Source organism: Limulus polyphemus, unplaced genomic scaffold, assembly GCF_000517525.1.
Source record: "Limulus polyphemus unplaced genomic scaffold, Limulus_polyphemus-2.1.2 Scaffold91, whole genome shotgun sequence".
Taxonomy (NCBI): domain Eukaryota; kingdom Metazoa; phylum Arthropoda; class Merostomata; order Xiphosura; family Limulidae; genus Limulus; species Limulus polyphemus.
Window position 1 is genome coordinate 627,049 of NW_013665701.1, and position 21,583 is coordinate 648,631.

General features: G+C 36.5%; 2 protein-coding genes across 3 annotated transcripts in view; one reads left to right on the plus strand and one right to left on the minus strand.

The window, feature by feature from the left end:
• The window catches only part of LOC106468788 (dual specificity protein phosphatase 16-like), a 98,969-nt gene that overhangs the window by 16,198 nt on the left and 61,188 nt on the right, over positions 1–21,583 (plus strand). For both annotated transcript variants that reach the window (XM_022397803.1, XM_013929231.2), the window contains exon 2: positions 14,268–14,488. The gene's annotated coding sequence lies outside the window, so the exon portion shown is untranslated. The remainder of the gene's footprint in view (positions 1–14,267; positions 14,489–21,583) is intronic.
• On the minus strand, positions 7,034–7,576 carry LOC106468728 (zinc finger MYM-type protein 5-like). The gene has a single exon (XM_013929175.1). It carries the CDS (start codon positions 7,574–7,576, stop codon positions 7,034–7,036), a length of 543 nt encoding a protein of 180 aa, XP_013784629.1.

Below are 21,583 nucleotides of genomic sequence, written 5' to 3' on the forward strand. Positions count from 1 at the left end.
GGTATTCCTTTGTATTTTTCTATTTGTTTATTGTTGGGTTCTTTGTCTTAAAATGACTGTGTTTTTAATAGATATACTTATGGTTTTTTTTTGAGTTGCAATGGTGCAAAACATGGGATGGTTTTTTATTGTATTCTGTCAATCTGGTTTCCAATTTTCTTCCTGTTTTTCCAATGTAGAATTCTGGGCAGTTATTGCATGTTATATTGTAAATGACGTTGGTATTGTGTGATTCCAAATAATGTTTGTTTAGTAACAATTTTAATTTAGGGCCAGGTTTTTGTGAGAATTTGACATTGACAGGAATATTGTGTTTAATGGCTAGTTTTGTCCAAGTGTGGATAATTCTTGAGCTGGTTTCAGGAACAAAACGTAAACTGCAGTGTAATGTACTGTTATTGGGTTTGTTAGTGTCAATTTTGTTCGTGAGTTGAATATGATTGTGGGGAATGTTGGAGAGTTTTTCAACTATAGCTGGTGGGAATTAACCAAACTGGGGGTGCCTAGATACCTCTTCTAAGTTTTGCAACAGTTCCAGTCATGTGATTTCTTTGTTTAATACTGTATATATCCGTGTCAGTGTAAATTACTTGTACCTGATGATGACAAAACCTTGTCGAAATGTTGTACATTTGCTGTTATGTTAAAATTATATTAAAGTTTTTCTTCATTACCCATTCAAGCCATCTCCAACCATTATACATACCTTTGCTCCTACTTATAGCTATTACTCAACTGCTGAGGTTTCTTTACCCATCTAAGCATTGGTCTGATTTTTCTCGCTTGCTCCAGTCTTTTATACCCCACATAATTGCCCTTGTTCATATTTGTCTCGTGACACTCTCCACATACATCAATGCGCCCTCTATCCTGGTACTGTACTGGCAATCCAATAAATGGTATAAATTCCTGGATTATTATTTATGGCACAGAGGTAAATCACGTCTCTCCTATCCCATCTCTGATATCAAGCATCGTACAACATTGGGAAGGGGGAGGGTCACTCTCGGTTATTCGTAGTGAAATGCAGACATATATTTGATTCAGTGGTGTTCTTCCAGAGGTCTCTAAGGCTGCAATTGCAAGTAATTCTGGGCATTCTGCAGAGAATTTTGATTAGCTTTTACCAGCACCTTCATTTATTCTGTTAGCTTCTCAATCACCTCTTGGATTCCTTGTCAGGGACATAGCAGTTGGCCCAATGTTGTTTTGCTTTAATACAACAAACTTGCATGTTGTTCCTAATAATGGTAATCAGATCAGTCTTTACAAGACATAAAAAAAAAAAGAGGTCACTCTGGGATCAGCTATTTTCAGAGTTGTTTTCTTCAGTTGTTACATTGAGCGTGATGTTTTAGGTCTTTATCCAGTGGCTTCTGAGCTTTCACTTACTTGATGTCTGTAAGGTCTGGTCACAAATATTTAGTTTTCTCTCTCCATCCACAGACATTGTAGTTCATGCAGTGAGGTTTACTGCTCAATTAGGAGACAGGACAGCTAGGCTTTAACCACCATGGCTGTCGGAACTACTTGATTTAGCCTACCACTGCCAGGTAGATGTATATTTTGACTTAAATACTACATCTACTCCTCAGTATTAAGGGTTCTAAGGTGGGTTGGTAGTTCACCTGAATAGATCAATGTTCACTGGTGGGACAGGGGTATGTCTACAGACTTACAACTCTTAACATCCAATGTGTTATTTTCCTAATGCTAAACCTTGTTGGAAGACTCTCAGGATCTCCAACTTCGTTACTGACAAGCTGGAACCATTGTTAGCATGCTCATTGGTTCAATTATCAGCTTCTACATTCACACCTGTTGCCATTAGTATCTCAACTTTTATTGGTGCCTACAGGAGGTATAGTTCCATCCCTTTTCGAGGGTCCAAACCCCCCCCCCTCACACACACACACACACACACACATCAGCTCCTCAGTATGTGGGTACTCAGATTCTGCCTATATCCATGGGTTCCACTGCTCGGTTGGAATGCCACTGGCAATGTCAGGGATTATTGTATACCTTCAGGGTCTGTGGGGGTCTGCATGAGGTAACTTTGCCCTCAGATCCATGGGCACAACAGGCCGTTGAGTTGCGATTAGTTTTGCAGTTCACATCTTCAACACCACTATCCACCCAACTTTTAGGGTTTCCATCTTCTGCAGATTCTCAGATTTTGGAATTTAGAGCTATTGCTCTCAGAGTTTGGTTAGTCTAGAGGTAGAGAGAGAGAGAGTGTTGTGCTAGTTCTTCCAGGGTTTTATTCCCGTCAGTTGTTGGGTTTAAGAAATAGGAGATGGGTGTCCAGTCATCATTTCTTCTTGTCTATATATTTATGCCTAGATTGTTCAAAGTTCACAAGTGACTCATTCCTAAATCTGAGATGGGTTTTTTTTACTAGGATTGTGGATGGCAAAGTTCAATTTAGTTGGCTTCTATGTGCATATTGCCATAGTGGAGGTATCCTGCTAATTTTGCATTTTTTGTTCACAAGGGTCAGGTACTACATTTCAGGATTTTGCCAACTAATACCAGCTTTCTCTTATTACCCTCTTTCCCTAGCCCTGTGCCCACACACCATTCAATGTATGACTGGTTATTGCTGGCACCATCTCTTGAAGTGTCCGAACATCAAACCCGGTTTCTACTTTCAGAACAACCAATGGAAGCTTCATTCTCAGAGCTGAGACTTCTATTCTTGCTCCAACTCAGTATGTTATCAGTCTGGGTATTTTTTTAATCACATATCTTAGACTGGCTCAGCTGACTCCCATCTGGCTCCATGCTATGGAACAGGAAGCCAAACTCTTACTCCTCTCTCCTTCTCCTATGGCATGGATCATTCTTTCTTTTTGGGAATGAGGGCATCAATCAAATCCCTCGTGCCTTTGGGACAAATGCACAAGATATCCTTACAGTGTGCTTTATGTAACCATGGGATCATAAATATCAATTCACTGGATTCTCTAGTTTCCTTATTCATGATCTTTCTTCGATCTTGAGGGGTGATTAAGTCAGGGCAATACTAAGATATGGGTTCCTCTGCCACTGCCTTGTACAGAGATCATATCTTTATGAATCCCTCTCTTCAGAGTTGAAGTTCCTATCTCAACAGTCAGGAATTCCATGGTCTATGCATGGACAACAGGACTTACCTACATAACGTTTTTGTCCTTGCTGTTCAAACAGTGATGCCTTATGCTCTGGGCTTATTAAGGGGACATCTTCAGGCTTCACTCCAACAATTCCACAGAGGTGTCTTGCTTTTCCTGTCAAAGAGCACTTGGTCCAGGGCTCCTTGTTTTCAAACCTGGGATCTCCTTAATCAGGACCACTCTTTTCATATCACTGTATTAACTGTTCCACAGGTGATGACTGCAGTAGCAGATCAGTTGTCTCCACTCAACCAGATTCTCCCAACATAATGGTTGCTACATTGCAAGGTTTTCTGTTGGATTGGCTCTCCTTTTGAAACACTAATGATTGGTGGGTTGATCACTCATTTGAACACCTAACTACTGGCAAGTTAATCTTCAGTACCTCTTCTTCAGGCTTTGGCAATGGATGCTTCCTTCCACTTCATGTGTTACCCATGGTACTCAATATGGTTTGCTCCAACTCATTGAGTTCTGTTGATAGCACCGGATTAGCAGCTACATCCTGGTTTCTGCTTCTACAGGACCTTAGGGAGTGCCCACCTCTTCCACTTCCTCTTTGTTCATCTCTGTGGAGGCAACCATGATCTGACACGGTACACCCAGCTATCCAGAAGCTCATGTATCAGGCACTCCAAGGGAAGCTGTCACTTCAGTCAGTTATCACAAAATCCATTCAGGCAAATGGTGACAAATGATAAGAATGGGAAGGCTCAACTCAGAGTTTGTCTTTGCAATGTTGATACCCCAATAAATTTAATTGTTTGCAATCTTCATTCTGAAATGCTCAAGAAGCTTGCTGGTGTATTTGTGGAACCAGATGGTGTTGGACAATAATCACATGCTATTAAAGAAATTAAGGTGATGTGCATTAAATAGAAAAACTACAATACAGGTTTCCTTGGAACACGAGGTATGTTATCAGCACTAAATTGAGTGAATGTTGAGGAATGGACAATACAATGTTTAGAATGTTTGGTTGTCTCCAGTGGTGATTGTCAGAAAGAAAAGAAAATACCATGCTTCTGTGTGGGTTTTAAGCAGGTAAATCTAGTGACACCTCATTGCCTTTCCTTTACCATAAAGAGATGAGTATATGGATGTATTGAATTGTGCTCTTTGATTGAATATGCTAGATCTGATTATGAGCTGCTGGTAGAGTGGAGTGGACAATGAAAGTAAACAGTTATCAGGGATGGAGAGTGGTCAAGTACTGGCCTCCCAGCCTGATATATAATGAGAAGTCTGCTGTCTTCTAGGTTTCGTGTTGTACTGTTGATGGGTTTGTGGATAATATTTTCCAAGGTAACTGCACCACTTGTTTGCATTGATTAAGGCTGATTATTGTTTTGTGCAATCACCAGGTTCTGGCTTATTTTAGTCAAAACATCCTGTAACAGTGAAAATTGGAGTGGTTGTGTCATGTATACAGGACAATATGAAGCTTGTAACTGCATATGCATGGTGTATACCAACTCATTTTACTCTCACAGGATATTTGATAGCAATAATTTTGTCTTATGTGCTGTGATAATTGATTGATCTAACTATGAAATTCTAGTGGCATTTCTGGTAAGCAGGCTGCCTGATCCTCACTTAGATACACAGCTAGGACATATGAGAGTGTCATGTAAGATCTTAGAGAGCTGAGAATTGGTTTTGGCTGTGCCTGTAGAAACTTTCTTAGTGACCCTGTGCATAAGTTCAAGTTGTATTGTATCACCATGCACAATTAACCTGATAGGTTTGTACAATCTTTATGAAGTCTAGTAACAGAGTTATATTTTAACATAATATGAAAAACTGTCAAATGTATCTGTCATTTTGCTTGATATATTTCAAGGTTATTTATCATGTTCATCTCGGGTAATGGATTTTGTTATCCCTTGATAGTAGTAAGTTTCTAGTTCTTCTATTATATTAGACTGTGAGTGAGTGAGTATATTTCCAATTTAAAATATAAAATGTGATGACCTGAGTGGATGATTATAATAGTAAGGACCATTTCTGTCCATGGTTTGTGTCATATTTGTGAAATTGTTCAAGATAGAGTTGACTACTATTATGTGATGTCTGAAAGTCGGGGCTGGCTTTAGCAAGTGCGAGGCCCAAGTCAAGGTCTGGCCAAAACAAAAGTTATAGATAATCTTTATTTCAGTTGAACATAATAAATTAACTAATTGGTAGCATATGTACATAATCATAAATGAACTGTTTAGTGACAAATGAACATAGTTGAACTCTTTACTAATAAATAAACATAAATGAATTCTTTGGTAACAAATGACAATCTGTAGAAAAAACTTATAGTAACAAATTGAATGAGAGAAATTAGTTTATATCGGCGAAATGTTTGCAACTTTGCTGCTGCAAAATCATTCAAAAATTGAATAAAAATCACATTTTTCAACTAAATCTTTTTCTATTGAAAGGATAGTTAATTGTACCAAATGTTCTTCGCTCATTGTACTTCATAGATAAAATTTTATTAGTTTCAGCTTAGAGAAACTATGTTCTGCAGATGCTACTGAAACAGGTATTGTTAGAGGAATTTGAAAGGCAATGATAGTATTAGGATAAACATCCACATATTCATATTCAGTAATAAACTTGAGGACTTCAGAGAGTGATGATGATCTGCAAACTGCCTCAGACATAGTCACTCTCAGACTTGTTAAATCTTCACAAATCTTTCTCCATCTATGTCTTTGCTATCCATATTTCTGTCAGTCAAAATCTTCTCTAAGTTCTCGCACTTACTCTTCAGTTCATGTTTGTCCACAGCATCAACTTTGAACAAAAATTCAAAAATCTCATATTAGTCTTTCAGTTGTTGGAATCTCTGTTTGATTGTACAAATACAGTATCCAACACACAATTAAAAAATTCAAATTCATAAGAGGCTAGCCTTTTTTGGTCAATGAATCCATTTCTGTTTGAATACAGGTTCTATGCCATTGTCATCTACTAGCATATGAAACATATTCAGGAGATCAATGAATCCAATTTTTCCATACTCTTCAAAGTATATTTCAGTGTGTTGCATCAAACCAGTAGCTTGGGTAATGTCAACAGTTTCTTGTTGCAGTTCTTTGCTCACAACATTAGTCTGATGTAAAATTTCATACCAGAATACAACAATTACAACAAAATCATATTTTTGCATACTCAGCTTCACTATGAGCTGTAGCATCATTTGTTATGAACTTCTCTAACTCCTGAAGTGCATCATAGATTTCTATAAGCTGATAGTGAATGGCTTGCACTACACCAGCGCCCTCTTCCCACCTTGTTTCACTGAAAGGATTCACAGTGAGACCTTTCATATTATCTTAAAATTGACCATCGTCCTACAGACACAGAAAATGTAACATACAGTATCTGTAAAATGCCAAAGAAAGACATTGCTCTTACTGAGCATCTTGCCATATCACTTAATAGTAAATTCCATGAATTTCATCCACATGAAACATAGAAAACACATTTGTTAAGATCTAGAATACGTTTTTGGACAGCTGAATGTTTCCCTCTCATGTTGGAGCCATTGTCATACCCTTGACCTCACATTTCATCTACTGAAAACTGCATTTTTTAGAAAGTCAAACAGATAATTAGTTAAGGCTTCACCAGTGGTTTTTTCCACAGGAATGAAGGTAGTAAAATCTTCAAAGACACTGCCATCTACATCACAACCACGGAGTATAATATTCATCTGTACCTGATGGGAAGCATATGGTGTTCAATTAAATAAAATTGAATAATATTTTGCTGATTTTACATGATTAATGATTTTTTTTGCAAACACAATCACTCAGCAGTACTATCAGTTCATTCTGAATGAGTGGACCAAGGTAATGGTTATCCTCTTGTGCACATCAACTATGTTCTTTCATAATGGGGTTAAATTTCACAAAGAGCTGCACTAAAGCTAGAAAATTTCCATTATTAGGTATGAACAGTTTATCCCAATTTCCACGAAATGTCATGTTATGTTGTGCCAGATAAGTAGTGATGGTAAAAATGTGTTCGATCACCATTTGCCAATGACATTTGTCACTTTTAACAAGTTGACCATCAATTTCATTAATTGTCTTTCCCTTTTTTAATATTTTGTACAGTTCAATCCAATTCATCATAGCATCAGTGTGGTCTTTCCCTTGTTCATGTTCAGATAATTTTGCACTGATGTTTTTCCAATCCTGAATGCCTTCTTTTGCCAATCCACTGCTGGTAGCTGTAGGTAAAGTGAAAAGTTTACAAGCAGAACAGTACACAGCATCGGCTGAATTGGAATACATCAACCATCTCCTATGAATCAATTCCCCATTTAGCAATTTGCGTTTAAAATATTCCACGCTGAAGTGTCTACCAGCTTTGTTAGTGGGGAAATACACAACATCACATTTAATACGCCCCATTTCAACTAAGAAAGCAATTATATTATAGTTCAGAGTAACTGGCCAAAGTGCAGGATCACTTCTGAAAGTCTGCTGGCTATCTGAAAATGGCTTATGTTTTTCTTGTGTACTTGTATTACTGCTTCCATTATTTTTTCTTCGTGTTCTTCAGAACCAAATGGGATGGTAGTTATGTTTTGCTCTACTATTTGAAAATCACTAACATATTTTGTTTTTTCTTCTTGTCCATCTATATCAACACTGCTAATTTTAATATATTTCAGCATCGATTGGCTCTGTTTCTGGATTTCAGCTGCAACTTTTGCAGACTTTCTTCCACTTATTAGTACCAGATGGGTGTTTTCGTCCTATGTCATGCTGACGATATGGTCCAGCGGAACCTCCTGTTTCTAAAGTGGTTGACATTATTAGGCGTGAAAAAATGAAGAAAAATGTTTTCAATGTATATTATTTATAAATTTATTTATTGTATATAAATTACAAAAATTAATAGTTATGATATTTAAACTAAGCAAAGGAATATTATTTAATAATTAAAAGTGGTATTGGAGCAATAGTATGAATGATCCTCAATTGATAATTTGGTTATAATGATCATAATTACTAAGAGATGAATTATAAAAATATGCATGTATAATGATAATGATTGAGGTAGCAAGGAATACAATGTCATACATATTTCAAGAATAATTTTATATTTCTTTAGAATAAATGAAATGTAAAAATAAATACAATTTAAACAATAACAAAAATGTTAAATGTAGGCCTAATCAGATTAAAAATCATTAAGCAGAATCACAAGAATCACAACTGTGGCATATACAAAACAATTGATGACCAGGTGTGCAGGTGTCATGAGCCCAAAATTTACATTCAGAATACACATTCATTCACATTATGACATTAGTTTTGCAGTATGCTCCTATAAGCCAAAAAGCCTCTGTTTTAACCCTAAAATATATTCAAACTATTTTATGTCAGCTATGAGGTAACTCCTAATTAAATATCACAACTTAAACTACATAAACTATAACACATGCATTATTTATAGTAGTGGGGTTGGTTGTCACATGTGACAATCGACCCCATTTATTATGGGATAACCAACCCAATATAGTACTATATAAGTCATAACAGAGAGACAATGTACTGCTTTATCTGTATTGTTTGTTTTTTCTCACATTTCATAAACAAAATAATATAACTTTCCAAGAATACTGCATACACTTGTGAATTCAATATGGCAAACTGACTTCACCTTAGGCTTATTTCAGTGTAAATATGAGCTACCAGTGCCCTCTAACAAATAAAATATATATATATGTAATTATAAAAGCAAGGCATAAGGCCCAAGGCAGCTGCCTCGCCTTCCTTACCCAAAAGCCGGCCCTACTGAAAGTGCTGCATGTATCCTACCCCATGTGGAAATTGCAAGAAATGTCAGTATTGGTTGCTATAATTATCATATTTACCACTGAATAGTAAGTTACATAAAAGTATGCGCTGGTTAATATGTGATGTTAAAGATATTATACGTATGTTAGTATATATCTGTGTGTGTGTCATATATGGACCAGTTTGTATACATGTAATTATTTATATGAATACAATATATACAAAAGTGCACTATTTCAGGAAAGTAAAGAAGTTAGCTTAGAATATTGAGATATATATATGTTTGGTTAATATGTGATGTTAGAGATATTATACGTATGTTAGTATATATCTGTGTGTGTGTCATATATGGACCAGTTTGTATACATGTAATTATGTATATGAATGCGATATATACAAAAGTGTACTATGTCAGGAAAGTAAAGAAGTTAGCTTAGAATATTGAGATGTATATGTTTGGTATAGACTACAGAGATTGGTTTAGATATTGAAAGAGAAACACAGCATGTTCTGTGTTTGCTTAATGCTGGTAAAGACTGATTTTTGGACTTTGGTGTTGAACTGAAGTATTTATAAGTGTGTGATTTTCCACTGGGAAGGAATCATAAAGTTGTGGGATAATCTACATTGGTCACAATAAGTAAGAAATATATATATATATATTGGTGTACTTATTCTTTTCAGTGTTGTTGATAAAGGAATATTTAACATTTGAGGCAAGTGAATATTCTTAGATATTGTCACTTAATCTTTAGGAAGGTGAAATCACATTTGCTTATTTATTCAGAATGAAAGAAAATGTAATGTACCTATTGTTTTCAAGTAGTTTGATTCAGAAATGTGTTATTTGTACAATTGAACTCTTTGAAAACTTTGAATGTTACTGTATGTTTTGTATATTTCTGAAAAAAGTATTTGTTGTACACAAATTTTGTGCACAACAATGTTTAGTTGTAGTGTAACAACATGATTTTTTTGTTGGTTATATGAATAGAACTCAGGATTTATTTGTAAAATTGGGTATTGTTTTACTTATTTATTTAGATTATGTTTAACTTTTATCAGAAGGCAAGTAAGTATTGTAAACAGAATGTAAAACTTGTGTGTTAGAAGCTGTAGTCACTGCTTTTAAAGTTGTTATCTTAATTCTAACTACTGTTATAAGGTGTTGTTTTATAGTTTAACCCTCCTTTCTCACTGAACAAAGCAATATTCTTGGGTAATCAGACTTGTTTTATGTGAGGTGGTTGTGCTCTCTGACTGGTTAGCCTATTTTCAGGGTTAGGGGTATGGTTGACTGTCTGTGCATTTTCCCATAGAGGCTGTCTGAATTGGTCATTTATTGGTGCTTTGGACAAACACATTCTTGCTACAATATAGAATTGATGCATTTGCCATTGTTGCAGTAAGATGTGGCACGTATGCTATCTCCTGTCTAGGTGATTTTTTTCTGTAGAAAAGGTGAGGTAGCCAAATTGGCCATGACGTTTAACATTACATTACTGATTTAACTTCTGACCTATTTCAATTCAGAGTTTTAAATCTTGAATTTAGCTATAAAAACCCATGATGTTATGAGAATCTTACATTGTTGCAACTACTATGGAATAGAATCTTCTTGTCATGTTGAATGAAGAGGATGCTTGTCACTCCAGAAAATACTTTGAGTCTTCAACCTATCACTGTTTCAGTGAAACCTCCACTATCTGATATGGAGTCCAATACAACTGGGGAAGCCAGCAACATTGGCCCCTTTCATAGGAGACATCATTGCCAAAAAGCAGTGATGGCAACTTGCCCTGTCACCACTATGACACATTGAGACAATAATAGTCAGCATCTGAAGGAGGTGCATAAGATCCAAGAGGCTCAATAAAACCAGGAAACATTGCCATAAGAAACAAAAAAGGAGTGCAATTGCCCAAACACTAATTCAGCATCTTTCATCAGTAGCCATTCATCCCCTGTGAAACAGACTCATCTGAGCTCAGCAAGGTTACAATGGAGGTGTTGAGATGCATTGCTAGACTATGTTTATTGGTTGGACAAAGGCTTGGGTTCTCTGTCAGTCTAATTTGAATGTCCAAAAAGTGACTATGGATGCCAATCACAAGCAGTTGACCCTGGAGAATCTTTGTTTGAAGGAGAAAGGGCATTCAGGGGGCTAGAGAAGCCTACTGGAGAATCACCATTTAGAGGTTATATTCATTATATGAAGGATCTTGATAGTTTTTATTCTTTTTTGAAAAAAATTTATAAGTATTATTTAGTGTGTCTGTACTATGTATAAATAACTGATTTCTTTTTTCACTTTGGATTCAACATTTTGTTAAGTTTTATTGAGATAGATGTAGTAATTTGGAATTTTATTTTAGATTATTTTTAGGAGTTCATGTTCAATTCTGTTTTTTTTTTAAATTCACTGAACTATGTTTGGTACAGTTTTACATTATTATTTTATGTTGTTTTCAGTTTAATGTTTTATGTGCCATTTTGCTTTAATTGATATTAGCTTCTAATCAGAGAGTGAAACTAAAATTCAACATTGTAATGAGTATTGATAATTAAATATACTTTTCATACTTTATTAATTACAAAGATTAGGATGCATTGTTTCATCAGTTGGATACACTCGCTCTTAATGATATTTATGACCAGCTAAGGAGATTTGGGTTGATGTTTAATATATATATTAAGCTAACAGTGCAAAACAATTTTTGATAATAAAAGTATTATAATAGAAAATAAAATAAAGTAATAACATTTGATGTATTAAAATTTTGAACAATACTGCTAGTGAAAGCAACAATAAAGAAATGTATACCTTAACTATAAAACACAAAAACACTAGCAGTCATTCATCCACTGTGCTGATTCTCTATCTCAACTGACATCCACACTTGTAACGATCAATGAGGCATGCCCAACCTGAAACCATTGTTTCCTACTGGTTATGGCTGTTTCTTTGTAACTTTCAGCCACGTCCACAGCTTTGTAAGTTTTAATTTAAAATGGTGTTAAATTATTAATTTTTACTTAATTGTGCATCAAGTTCAGTTTTGTATTTTGTTTAGTTTGTTTTGTAATACACTCAGTTTTATTTTACTTTTGTATCTAATTTTGCTTATTTTAAGTGATCATGTGAGGCCAGAAAATATGACTAGAAAATGAGTTTCATTAAACTCCTGATGGTTGGAAGTTTTCTATACAGTTTTGTATAATAAATAACAAACCTGAGCATGTGTCAAAAGTTCTACTAGAGATTTGCTGCAGTTTTTTATCATGAAGAAGTCAAGGTACATATGGATTGGTGAAAAAGTACATCTTGGCATTTTCTGCTATGTTTGGTATCCACTATTTCACAAAGTATTTATTTTCCAGGGCTAAAAATATTGTAGGAATTATAGATGTCTATGCTAGCTATGAATACTAATTTTCAAACTAGTAGACCTGTAATTCCAGTTTTACAGAAACGTGCAAACTATAATTTTGACTTTAAAAAAACTATGCATTTTGCCATACTTTAAACTTGCATAACTCTGCTAACATTAAAGCTATTCAGCTTGGCACGTAGAAACATCATAGGTACTATATGTAGATGAACTTTGGTACCTACTATTTTTATGTAGATTTAAGAGGTGTTACTGAAAATTGTCTCAGGAGCCAATCAGGGCAAATGCTATTAAACTTCAGGAATGGCTATCCGAAAGTCAATGGAATTAAATATTCATATCTGTGCTTTAACTCACTAATTCACCAGATTTTTACTTACCATTTGGTAAGTATAAGTTAACAAAATATTTAATCAGGCCTGAGACAAATATAGTTGTTTTGCTATTTAATTTTTAGATCAAATAGTTTAAATATTGAAAGATCTTTTCACAAAATATTCAAGTATTTGTTCTATTGTTTATCTTCTTATATGTTACATTAAGTTGTTTCTGATATGTAAGCATATGTATGGCATAATATTTTTTTTTCACAAAATAATAAACTAGTTCTTGTTATGGAAATGGGAGGATGAAAGTTAATTGCTCACAACAAGGCCATATAAATGCCAAATAATGTTGATAATGGTCATAAAATAATAGTTTGTTATTTAACCCTTCTTGTTTACAGCAGAATCCCTCTAGTGACTCAGTGGCAAGTCTGTAGACTGCAGGCTCGCACTACTAAAAACTGGGTTTTGATACTCTTGGTAGACACAGCACAGATAGCCATTGTGTTGCTTTGTACTTAAGCAATATTACTGGTAAATTATTGTAGGAATGCTGGTGCATAAATTCAGTGTAGTTGTATATCAGTATGAGCTATTTAGTGAATTATTGTTTAAGGTTTATTGGCATTTTAGAGAAATAGCAAGCAACAGCCTTGGCAAGTTAATATAAATAAGTCTCACCAGCCACTACCAAGCCACGTGATTGTTCTCTGATGCACTACACAAAATGTTTTATATTCATTGGGGCTTATAAGTTTAACATTAACTTTGGTAGATACCCTTTTCAAAATAGTGGAGAGATTTCCATCTTTTGTTGAAGTTAAAACCATTAATAATTCAAAATGTAAAATGTTAGGGGTAAAAAAAAATATTTTAAGTGAAATGTACCTGTAGCATTCCAATAACACTGCTCTGAACCATTTTCTATTGACACAAGCATATAAATTATACTAGATAATGAAAAATCCAGTTAATTAAATCATGTCAATTATTTGTTTTCAAATTTTCCATGGAGGGTTTAGGTTTGCCTTACTGAAAATTTTCATTTGAGGAATTGTTGAGACAAAGTCTAGTGGGGGAATTTCCACAGAAAATTCCTTTTTTTTTAATTAAGTGCATGAAATTTTGTATTCTAGACTCTAAACATTAATTTCTGTTATTGGTGTGATTTTAGCTGACATAGAACTGAATGTAAAAATATGAGATGAATATAATAAGTCTTTTACATATGTGTTCTGTATAAAAAAACTTTATATAAGACAGGATGTGGATAAACTACAAAAAAAATCAGACACTCAGATATATTTAAACAAATATATTATTATCAGTTCAAGAATAGCAAAGATGCAAGTCACAAAAAATATGCTCTAGAATTAGGAATATATTGTTCCTCATAATATAAAAGTATTAGAAAATACTTGTTGAATAGATTGTATAATTTAAATGTCTTCCAATAATAACTCTTTATTGAATAGTCAAATTGCCTGTTATAATTTAATATTTTTCTTTGAAACTGATTACCTTTCATAGAAAGATTTGTTGAACTTACCAAAAAATTTTTTCTTTATTACTCTACAGGAACATCATTTGGTGGAATGTACTAATTTTTTAAAAACACATGGTGAGAAGCGCAGCCTGTTTATGAAGTGTTTGAATGGATTTGCTGCTACTCTTAAAGAAGCTTTACCAGTAACTTGCTTGACCCTCCCCCTTCTCTTCTTTCTGGTACTGAGTAGATGAGGTACATGTTTCTTGCATAACATGATGAAACTGTGGACTTAGTTGTAACAGTTATTAAGGTGAGTGGAGGAAACACGTTTTAATATAAGTGTGCTTGGAATACCTTTGCTTCTATAACTATCCTGGATATTGTATAGTTGTCAGAATATTGTCTCATGTTTTGTCTTTTATAGTTGTTTTTTTTTTAATATATTTGCTGCACTTGGTTTTAACTTTCTGCTTTGTAGATTAATAGACCATTATGTTATAAACTGTATTTTCCATTTACTGTATGAGAATACTGTATTATAATCACTAGGTCCTAATGTAATTATAAATAGCTTCTGAGCATAAGTAAACTAAATACCACAAATAAAAATATAATACACAAATTAAAGTAATTCAGTAGTCTAAATATGGGTGAAAAATGTATAGGCCACATTTGGAGTATTGTGTTCAGTCTTGGGCTTCTTACCTTAGGAAGGACATTGAATTGTTGGAAAGGGTACAGAGAATGATTCAGAGGTGACTGGGATGGAGGGGTTGTCATACGAGTAGAGGTTGAAATCTCCCAAATTGTTTTCTCTTGAAAGAAAGAGTTAGAGGGGATCTGATTGAGGAGTTTAAGATTGTAAAATGAATTGATAGTGTTGATGCATCATCTTTTTTCATACTTAACAGTGAAACTAGTAGGATTAGGGACATAAATATAAATTTTGGCTGGGTAGGAGTCATTGTCATCTAATACAGTTTTACTTTTCTAACAGGGTGGTTGGCCTCTAGAATGGGTTACCTTCAGATGTTGTATTATGTTTCAACATAACATTGTTATGTTAAAATTTCAATTTGGGACAATTTGTGTCCCTGGTCTATGGTGCTCAACATATTATTTGTGTTATACTTCAAATGTGCTTAAATGATATACATGCCATAACTTAATGTGTGCAACATAAAAATATGTCTTCGAATTGTCTTTGTATATTTATACAACAAACCATTTATACTAAAAATCGTTAGTCACACATTCCCAATTGCATTTCTTAATATTTGTAGTTAGTCCTATAAATGTCTAGGCCTACTGTCATCCCCAGAACTAGATAAATGTATAGTTATATTCCTGTGTTAAATGGGAAAAACAAAAAGGATAATGTTTCATAAGATTCGATGACGAGGAACCCACTTTGAGACTAATAATGGTTGGAGACGGCTTGAATGGGTAATGAAGAAAAGCTTTAATATAAGTTTTTTTTCATTACCCATTCAAGCCATCTCCAAGCATTATTAAATGTTTCATAAGCTAGTGTAATAACTATAGGATCAAACAGTAATATATCCAGGAAAGAGCATCCTTACAGTCTCAACAACTAGTTCAATTGGTTATCAAAAGAGGTCTACAGCAACATCAAGACATCATCAAAGAAACACAATAGTCAAGGTGAAGTCATTTCAGAATAAAGGTAAGTTTGTTTTAATCCTTCACTGAAATCTAAAAAAAAAAAAGTTGCATATAAAACTAATTAAAAGACAAAAGCCTTCTAATGGCATCATTACTTTACATTGAATAACCACTACATAAAGAAGATATGAAATCAAAGTTTTCTTTCAGATGTTAAGACTAACAAAAACTGTCCAGTATTCTTAAACTCAAAACGTGTCTTTGCAACACACAATAGGACATTTGGTTTTAAAATGGCAGTTTTCATTGATGCAAAAGTATGACTGTAACGATAGTGTTGTGAATGTAATGTTGCTCAATGGTGATTAATGTTGCTTTGTTTGAGCTTTTATTATTATTCGAAATCATACTTACCTCCACTCAGACTACAGCTATTACTTGACTGCTAGGGTTTCTTTTCCTTTGACCATCTAAGCATTGGTCTGATTTTTTCTTGTTTCCTCCAGTCTTTTATTCCCCACTTAATTGCCCTTGGTGATATCTGTCTCATGACACACTCCACCTACGTCAGTGCACTCTCAATTCTGGTACTGTATATAAGCACTTTCTTTGGATAATAATGTTTCTCAACAGTGTTCACTAACGGATTTCTCTGTAGTATGACTGTTGGAGATACTTTGAGTGTTCTTCATGCTACCTATTTGATTTTTCATAAAACTAAAAAAAAATGAAAAAGTTTCATTTGGCAAACCAATTTATGGCATGAATTCACAGATTAATGTATCCACGTGGAGGCAAATCAGGTCCCTCTTACTGCACCTCTGATAACTAATGTTGTTCAAGAATTAGGGGAGGGGTCACTCTTGCTTGAGGCTGTCTGTGACCTTATCCGTAGTGAGATGGAAACAAACATTCAGTCTGGTGGTGTTTCTCCAGGGGGAGGGGGGTTTACAGCATCTTCCTTTACTCTGTCAGCTTCTCAAGAGGCTGATTTGAATCAGCTATCTCGGTCGAGTTTCTGATATTTTGGATCTTTACCCCATTTTTATTGAGTCTGCAACTTCCTTGATAGTGAATACTTCGTTCATGCAGGGAGGTTTAATGCTCATTCATGTGAAAGGACATCTATGCCTTGTCTGCCACATTTGTCAGAACAACATGCTTTAGCCTACCACTGCCAAGTGTGAGCATATTGAGACTCTCTGAGAATAGATCTGGTCCTGGAAATGTGAGGTTCCCAAATGGAGTCTGTGGTCAACCTGAACAAATCATAATTTTCTAAGATTAGTCTGACCCTACACATCTTTTTTGGAAGCCTCTCAGTGATCACCACATCAATTTGATGACAAGTTGGGACCATTGTTGGCATCCGCCTTGGTTTGATTGTCAGCTTCTGCATTTTCTTTAGTCTCTTGGCTGGTACATTATTGGGATTTGTTGGGTAGAGATGCATTGTTAGAGGGTCAATCTGCTGCCACTCTCTGTGAGTTGCATGAGGCCCCCCTTTCTCTGACCCTTGATTTTTGTGGCCATTCCAGAGTCTTTGGAATCAAGGGTTGATGTTGCCCATCTGCATTCATCCCTGTCATTTTTAGCTTTTTGACTTCCCATGGCTCCTACAGGGGGTCACAGTCCCAACCCCCGGCATCAGCCCCTCGATCTGTTGGTACCCAGAATAGATACCGCCCATATCCACAAGTTTCCTTTACTCGGTCGGAATACTATCAGCAGCAGTGATTACTACTGTATGCCTTTGGGATCTGTGAAGCCTCGGCTCTGAGAATTTCTGGATGTGTGGAAAACCTTTATCATGGATCCATAGGTACTACAGGTCATTGCATCAGGATTAGTCATTTAGTTCACACCTCCACCACTGTTATCCCTCCCCAACATGTAGTGTTTCCACCTCCTGCAGATCCTTGGATTTCAGAACTTCATTCCCCAGCTATCAAAGATTTGTTGGTCAAAGGGGCAGTGGAGAGAGTCATTTCAGTTATTCTATGGTTTTATTCCTGTCTTATCTGTTGTGCCCAAGAAGATTTCTAAATTCTCCAAAGTTCATGATGGAGTCATTCCACATTCTGCATTGGCATTTTTCGCCAGGATTGTGGATGACCAAATTTGATGTCGCCGATGCCTATCTGCATTTTGCGCACAAGAGTCAGTTGCTGCAGTTCAGGGTTCTGCCCTTTCGACTGGCATCGGCACCATACGTGTTCTGCCAAATTGTATGAATCTTTCTCATCACCTCCACTCCCTGGGCCTGTGCAAACACCATTACATGAATGACTGGCTATTGCTGGTATCATGTTATCGGTTGGAAGAACATCACACACAGATACTGCATTCTGAAGCAACAAAGGCAGGATTTCTTATCAGAGCCAAAGAATCTCTTCTTACTACAACTCATATCTCAGTCGAGCCCAGCCTACTCTCACCCAGCTCCACACTGTGGAACAGGCAGTCCGATTCTTACTCGTATCTTCCTCTCTCACTGCATGGATGGTTCTTTCTCTCTTTTGGGAATATGGGCATCACTCGAATCCCTTATTCTTTTGGGACAAGCACACATGAGTATCCCTTCAATGGTTTCTGTGTCTCCTTATTCAGGATCTACATCTTCAATCTAGAATGACAGTTAGATCAGAACAGTACTACGATAGGTGTTCTTCTGCCGCCACCTCATCCAGAAATCCATCTTTTGATGGATGCCTCGCTTCAGGGATGGGGTGCATATCTCAACAGTCTGGAATTCCAGGGCCTGTGGATGGGCAAAGAAGCTTCTCTATATATCAGTGTTTTAGAATTTTTTGCTGTTCAAAGGGCGATGTCTCAAGACCTGGAATTAATGAGGTGCAAGGTTGTCATGCTTTACTCCAACAATTCCACAGTAGTGTCTTACATTTCCCATTAAGGCGTGCTCAGTCCAGGTCTCTTTTTTTCAAACCCTGGATATTCTATATTGGGCCCATTCCCGTCATATCATCCTACTAGCTTGCCATGTTCCGAGGGTGATGAATTTCATGGTGGATGAGTTGCCTCAACCCAACTGAATTCTCTTGACAGAATGGATGCTTCATTGAGGGTTTTCCATTGGATTTGCTCTTGGTTTAGGACACCAATCATTGATGCATTTGCTACTCATTGGAACACTCAACTACCAGCATTTTGGTCTATGGTACCTCATCCTTGAGCATTGGAAATAGATGTGTTCAGTCAGGACTGGACTGGATTGCACCTATGTGCCTACCCATTCATTCATCTGTTACCCAGAGTCCTAGCAAGAATTCGTTAAACCCCTTGTTGCATTCTGTCAGTAGCATTGGATTGGCTGGCTCAACCCTGGTTACTGCTTCTTCAGTACCTTCAGGTGTGCTTACCTCTTCCACTTACTTCTTAACACTTACTTCCAACATCTTAACACCCATCCATCCTGAAGCTCAAGCTTTGTGTGTGGAGGTTATGCAGTCCTTCACACAGCATCAGGGTTTAACTTCTAAGGTCTCTGCATCATCTCACGATGGACTTTTATAAATGGAAATGGCACACATATCGACAATGGTGTATAGCAAGGAGGTTGAACCCACTTTGTCCAGACACACCAACCATAGCTCCTTGTTGACCTGGCTCTTTCACAAGAGTTTCACATCTTTCACAATCTCCCTATATAAAGCAGCCTTATCGGCTACCTTTAAATACTCTAAGAGACGGAAATTCTTTGAGTCTCCTGTGCTCTCTCTGGCCTCCTCAAATCATTTTGGGTCCTTCGTCCAAATGACCCATTTAGTTACCTAAGTAAGATATAAAGGTGATGTTGCATGCTCTTTCGTGACAACTGTTCGAACCATTAGCCTCATGTATCACCTTTCTCTTAAGGATTATTTTTTGTTGTTGCTGGCCTGTGGACATTACCAGTCAGAGTTTTTTGTGCTGCACGTGCACAGGATGCTTTATCATTCTACTTACATCTTTCTATACCAAGACAAGTCTTTTTTTTTACCCAAGACACTGGCAGCCAGGGAAGGGGATAAATCCTTTTCACCGATTCATCCGACAGCTATTTAGCACCTCTATGACTGATCAGATCCTGATTGTTTGTTATTTCTAGTGAGGGCCTTTTAAGTGTTATGTTGCTTGCACTAAAGCTTTCAGAGGTGCTGGACAATGGTCTTTTATCCATTGTAACCTTTCAGTTTCCCGGGATGGGGTGTGTATTAAGATTGATCCATATCAAGTATTCTGGGCTCTCTTTTTAGGTGAGGAGACTTCTGTGAGTTGCATCTCATCAGATTTGTCACATTTCTATGCCCTTAACAGCATGGTTGAATAACCAACTGGAGGACATTGTTTGGGCCTTCGCCAATACTTTTATCTCACATTATTTGCATGATCTAACAGTATCTTTCTCTGAGGGTTTTCAGCTACTACCCGTCACTATATTAACCAAATATGCTAGATTTTAAATTGGTGGTGAGTATTTTCATTACTAATCTTGTCTCTTCTTTCCTTTCTAGAGTTCCTTATCTATTTTTCACAGGGTCCCACTCTGTGGCAAGTGTTGCCCAGTCAAACCAAATCCACATTAGCAACCACTAACACACTATATTTTATCTAGGTTGCAACAGATAAAGGCAGACCAGGTGGTATTACTGTACTATGCTGGACCACCACTCATGGATTATCATGTGTAAAGTATAAGGGGATCCTCCCCGTCCCTTCTGATCATCAGATTTCATAAATTGGGGCAGTTTGCTTGTAAAAATTTAAGAAACTTTGTTTCACCTATTGCACTGTTCCTTAGGCCTCCCCAATGCACTATATCCCCATATTCTACTAATAGAGCTAGGGAATCTTTACCACACCCAGTTTCCAGTCACTGTGGTGGTGGACAGAGGCTTTTCTTCCAAAGATTTTGAGTGAATTTCCTCCACTCTTGGAGAAGAGGACAAAATTGGGGGTCCTCCTACCCGGGACCTTGGATATGTTTTCACAGATGTTGGTAGGAGAAGCACCAGCCTATGTGGGAGCCTGCTCGTTATATCGGTTGTTTGGATTTGACACATGGCTATCTGGTTGGGCTGAGAGTGGTCCTTCTTTTTGATCAGTATTGCTTCAGTACGGGGTTCGTGGAAGAAGGTCCATTGACTCCTCGTAATTCCAAACATAGCATGGTACAATCCTGGGTCCTTGGTTGAGCACAGTTTGTTCCATGTCCTCCCCATAATTTTGGGGACCAGTGGAATTTACCTTGCCCACATGATTGAGAAATGAGGATGAGTGTTCATAATTCCAGACCAGAGGAGTCCTGTTTCCTCAGGTTGAGTATAGCATACAGGACCCTGTCATTCTGAGTTTGGGGTGTTGCCTTTGGACTTCTTCAGGTTGAGGAGAAGGTTTCTCCACTTTGGTGTTGCTTACCTTTTCATTGTGATTCCAGCTACAGGTTGGGATCCACTCACAAATATATATATTGCAGTCTAAATGTGGCAGTGGGACCTCAGCTACCTGTTTGGGTCCACTAATATGCTAATCTATTAGCATACCCATGATCTATGCAGATGCATTCTGTATGGATAATGCCCTCACCTTATAAATGTGGGTTTCTAGCTGTAGTGTGAGAGGAGGTATGTTTTGGAAGTTAACATTTTCTTAACTCAAAAATGTACTTCCAATAATACTTCCTCCCTCACATTCTCTTGCCCATTAAGGCCCCCCAGTGGCACAACGGTATGTCTGCTGACTTACAACACTAGAATCCGGGTTTCAATACCCGTGGTGG

What these genes read in the sequence shown, in the direction of transcription:
- LOC106468728 (XM_013929175.1), bottom strand. Translation starts at nt 7,576, where the DNA reads ATGGGGCGTATTAAATGTGATGTTGTGTATTTCCCCACTAACAAAGCT.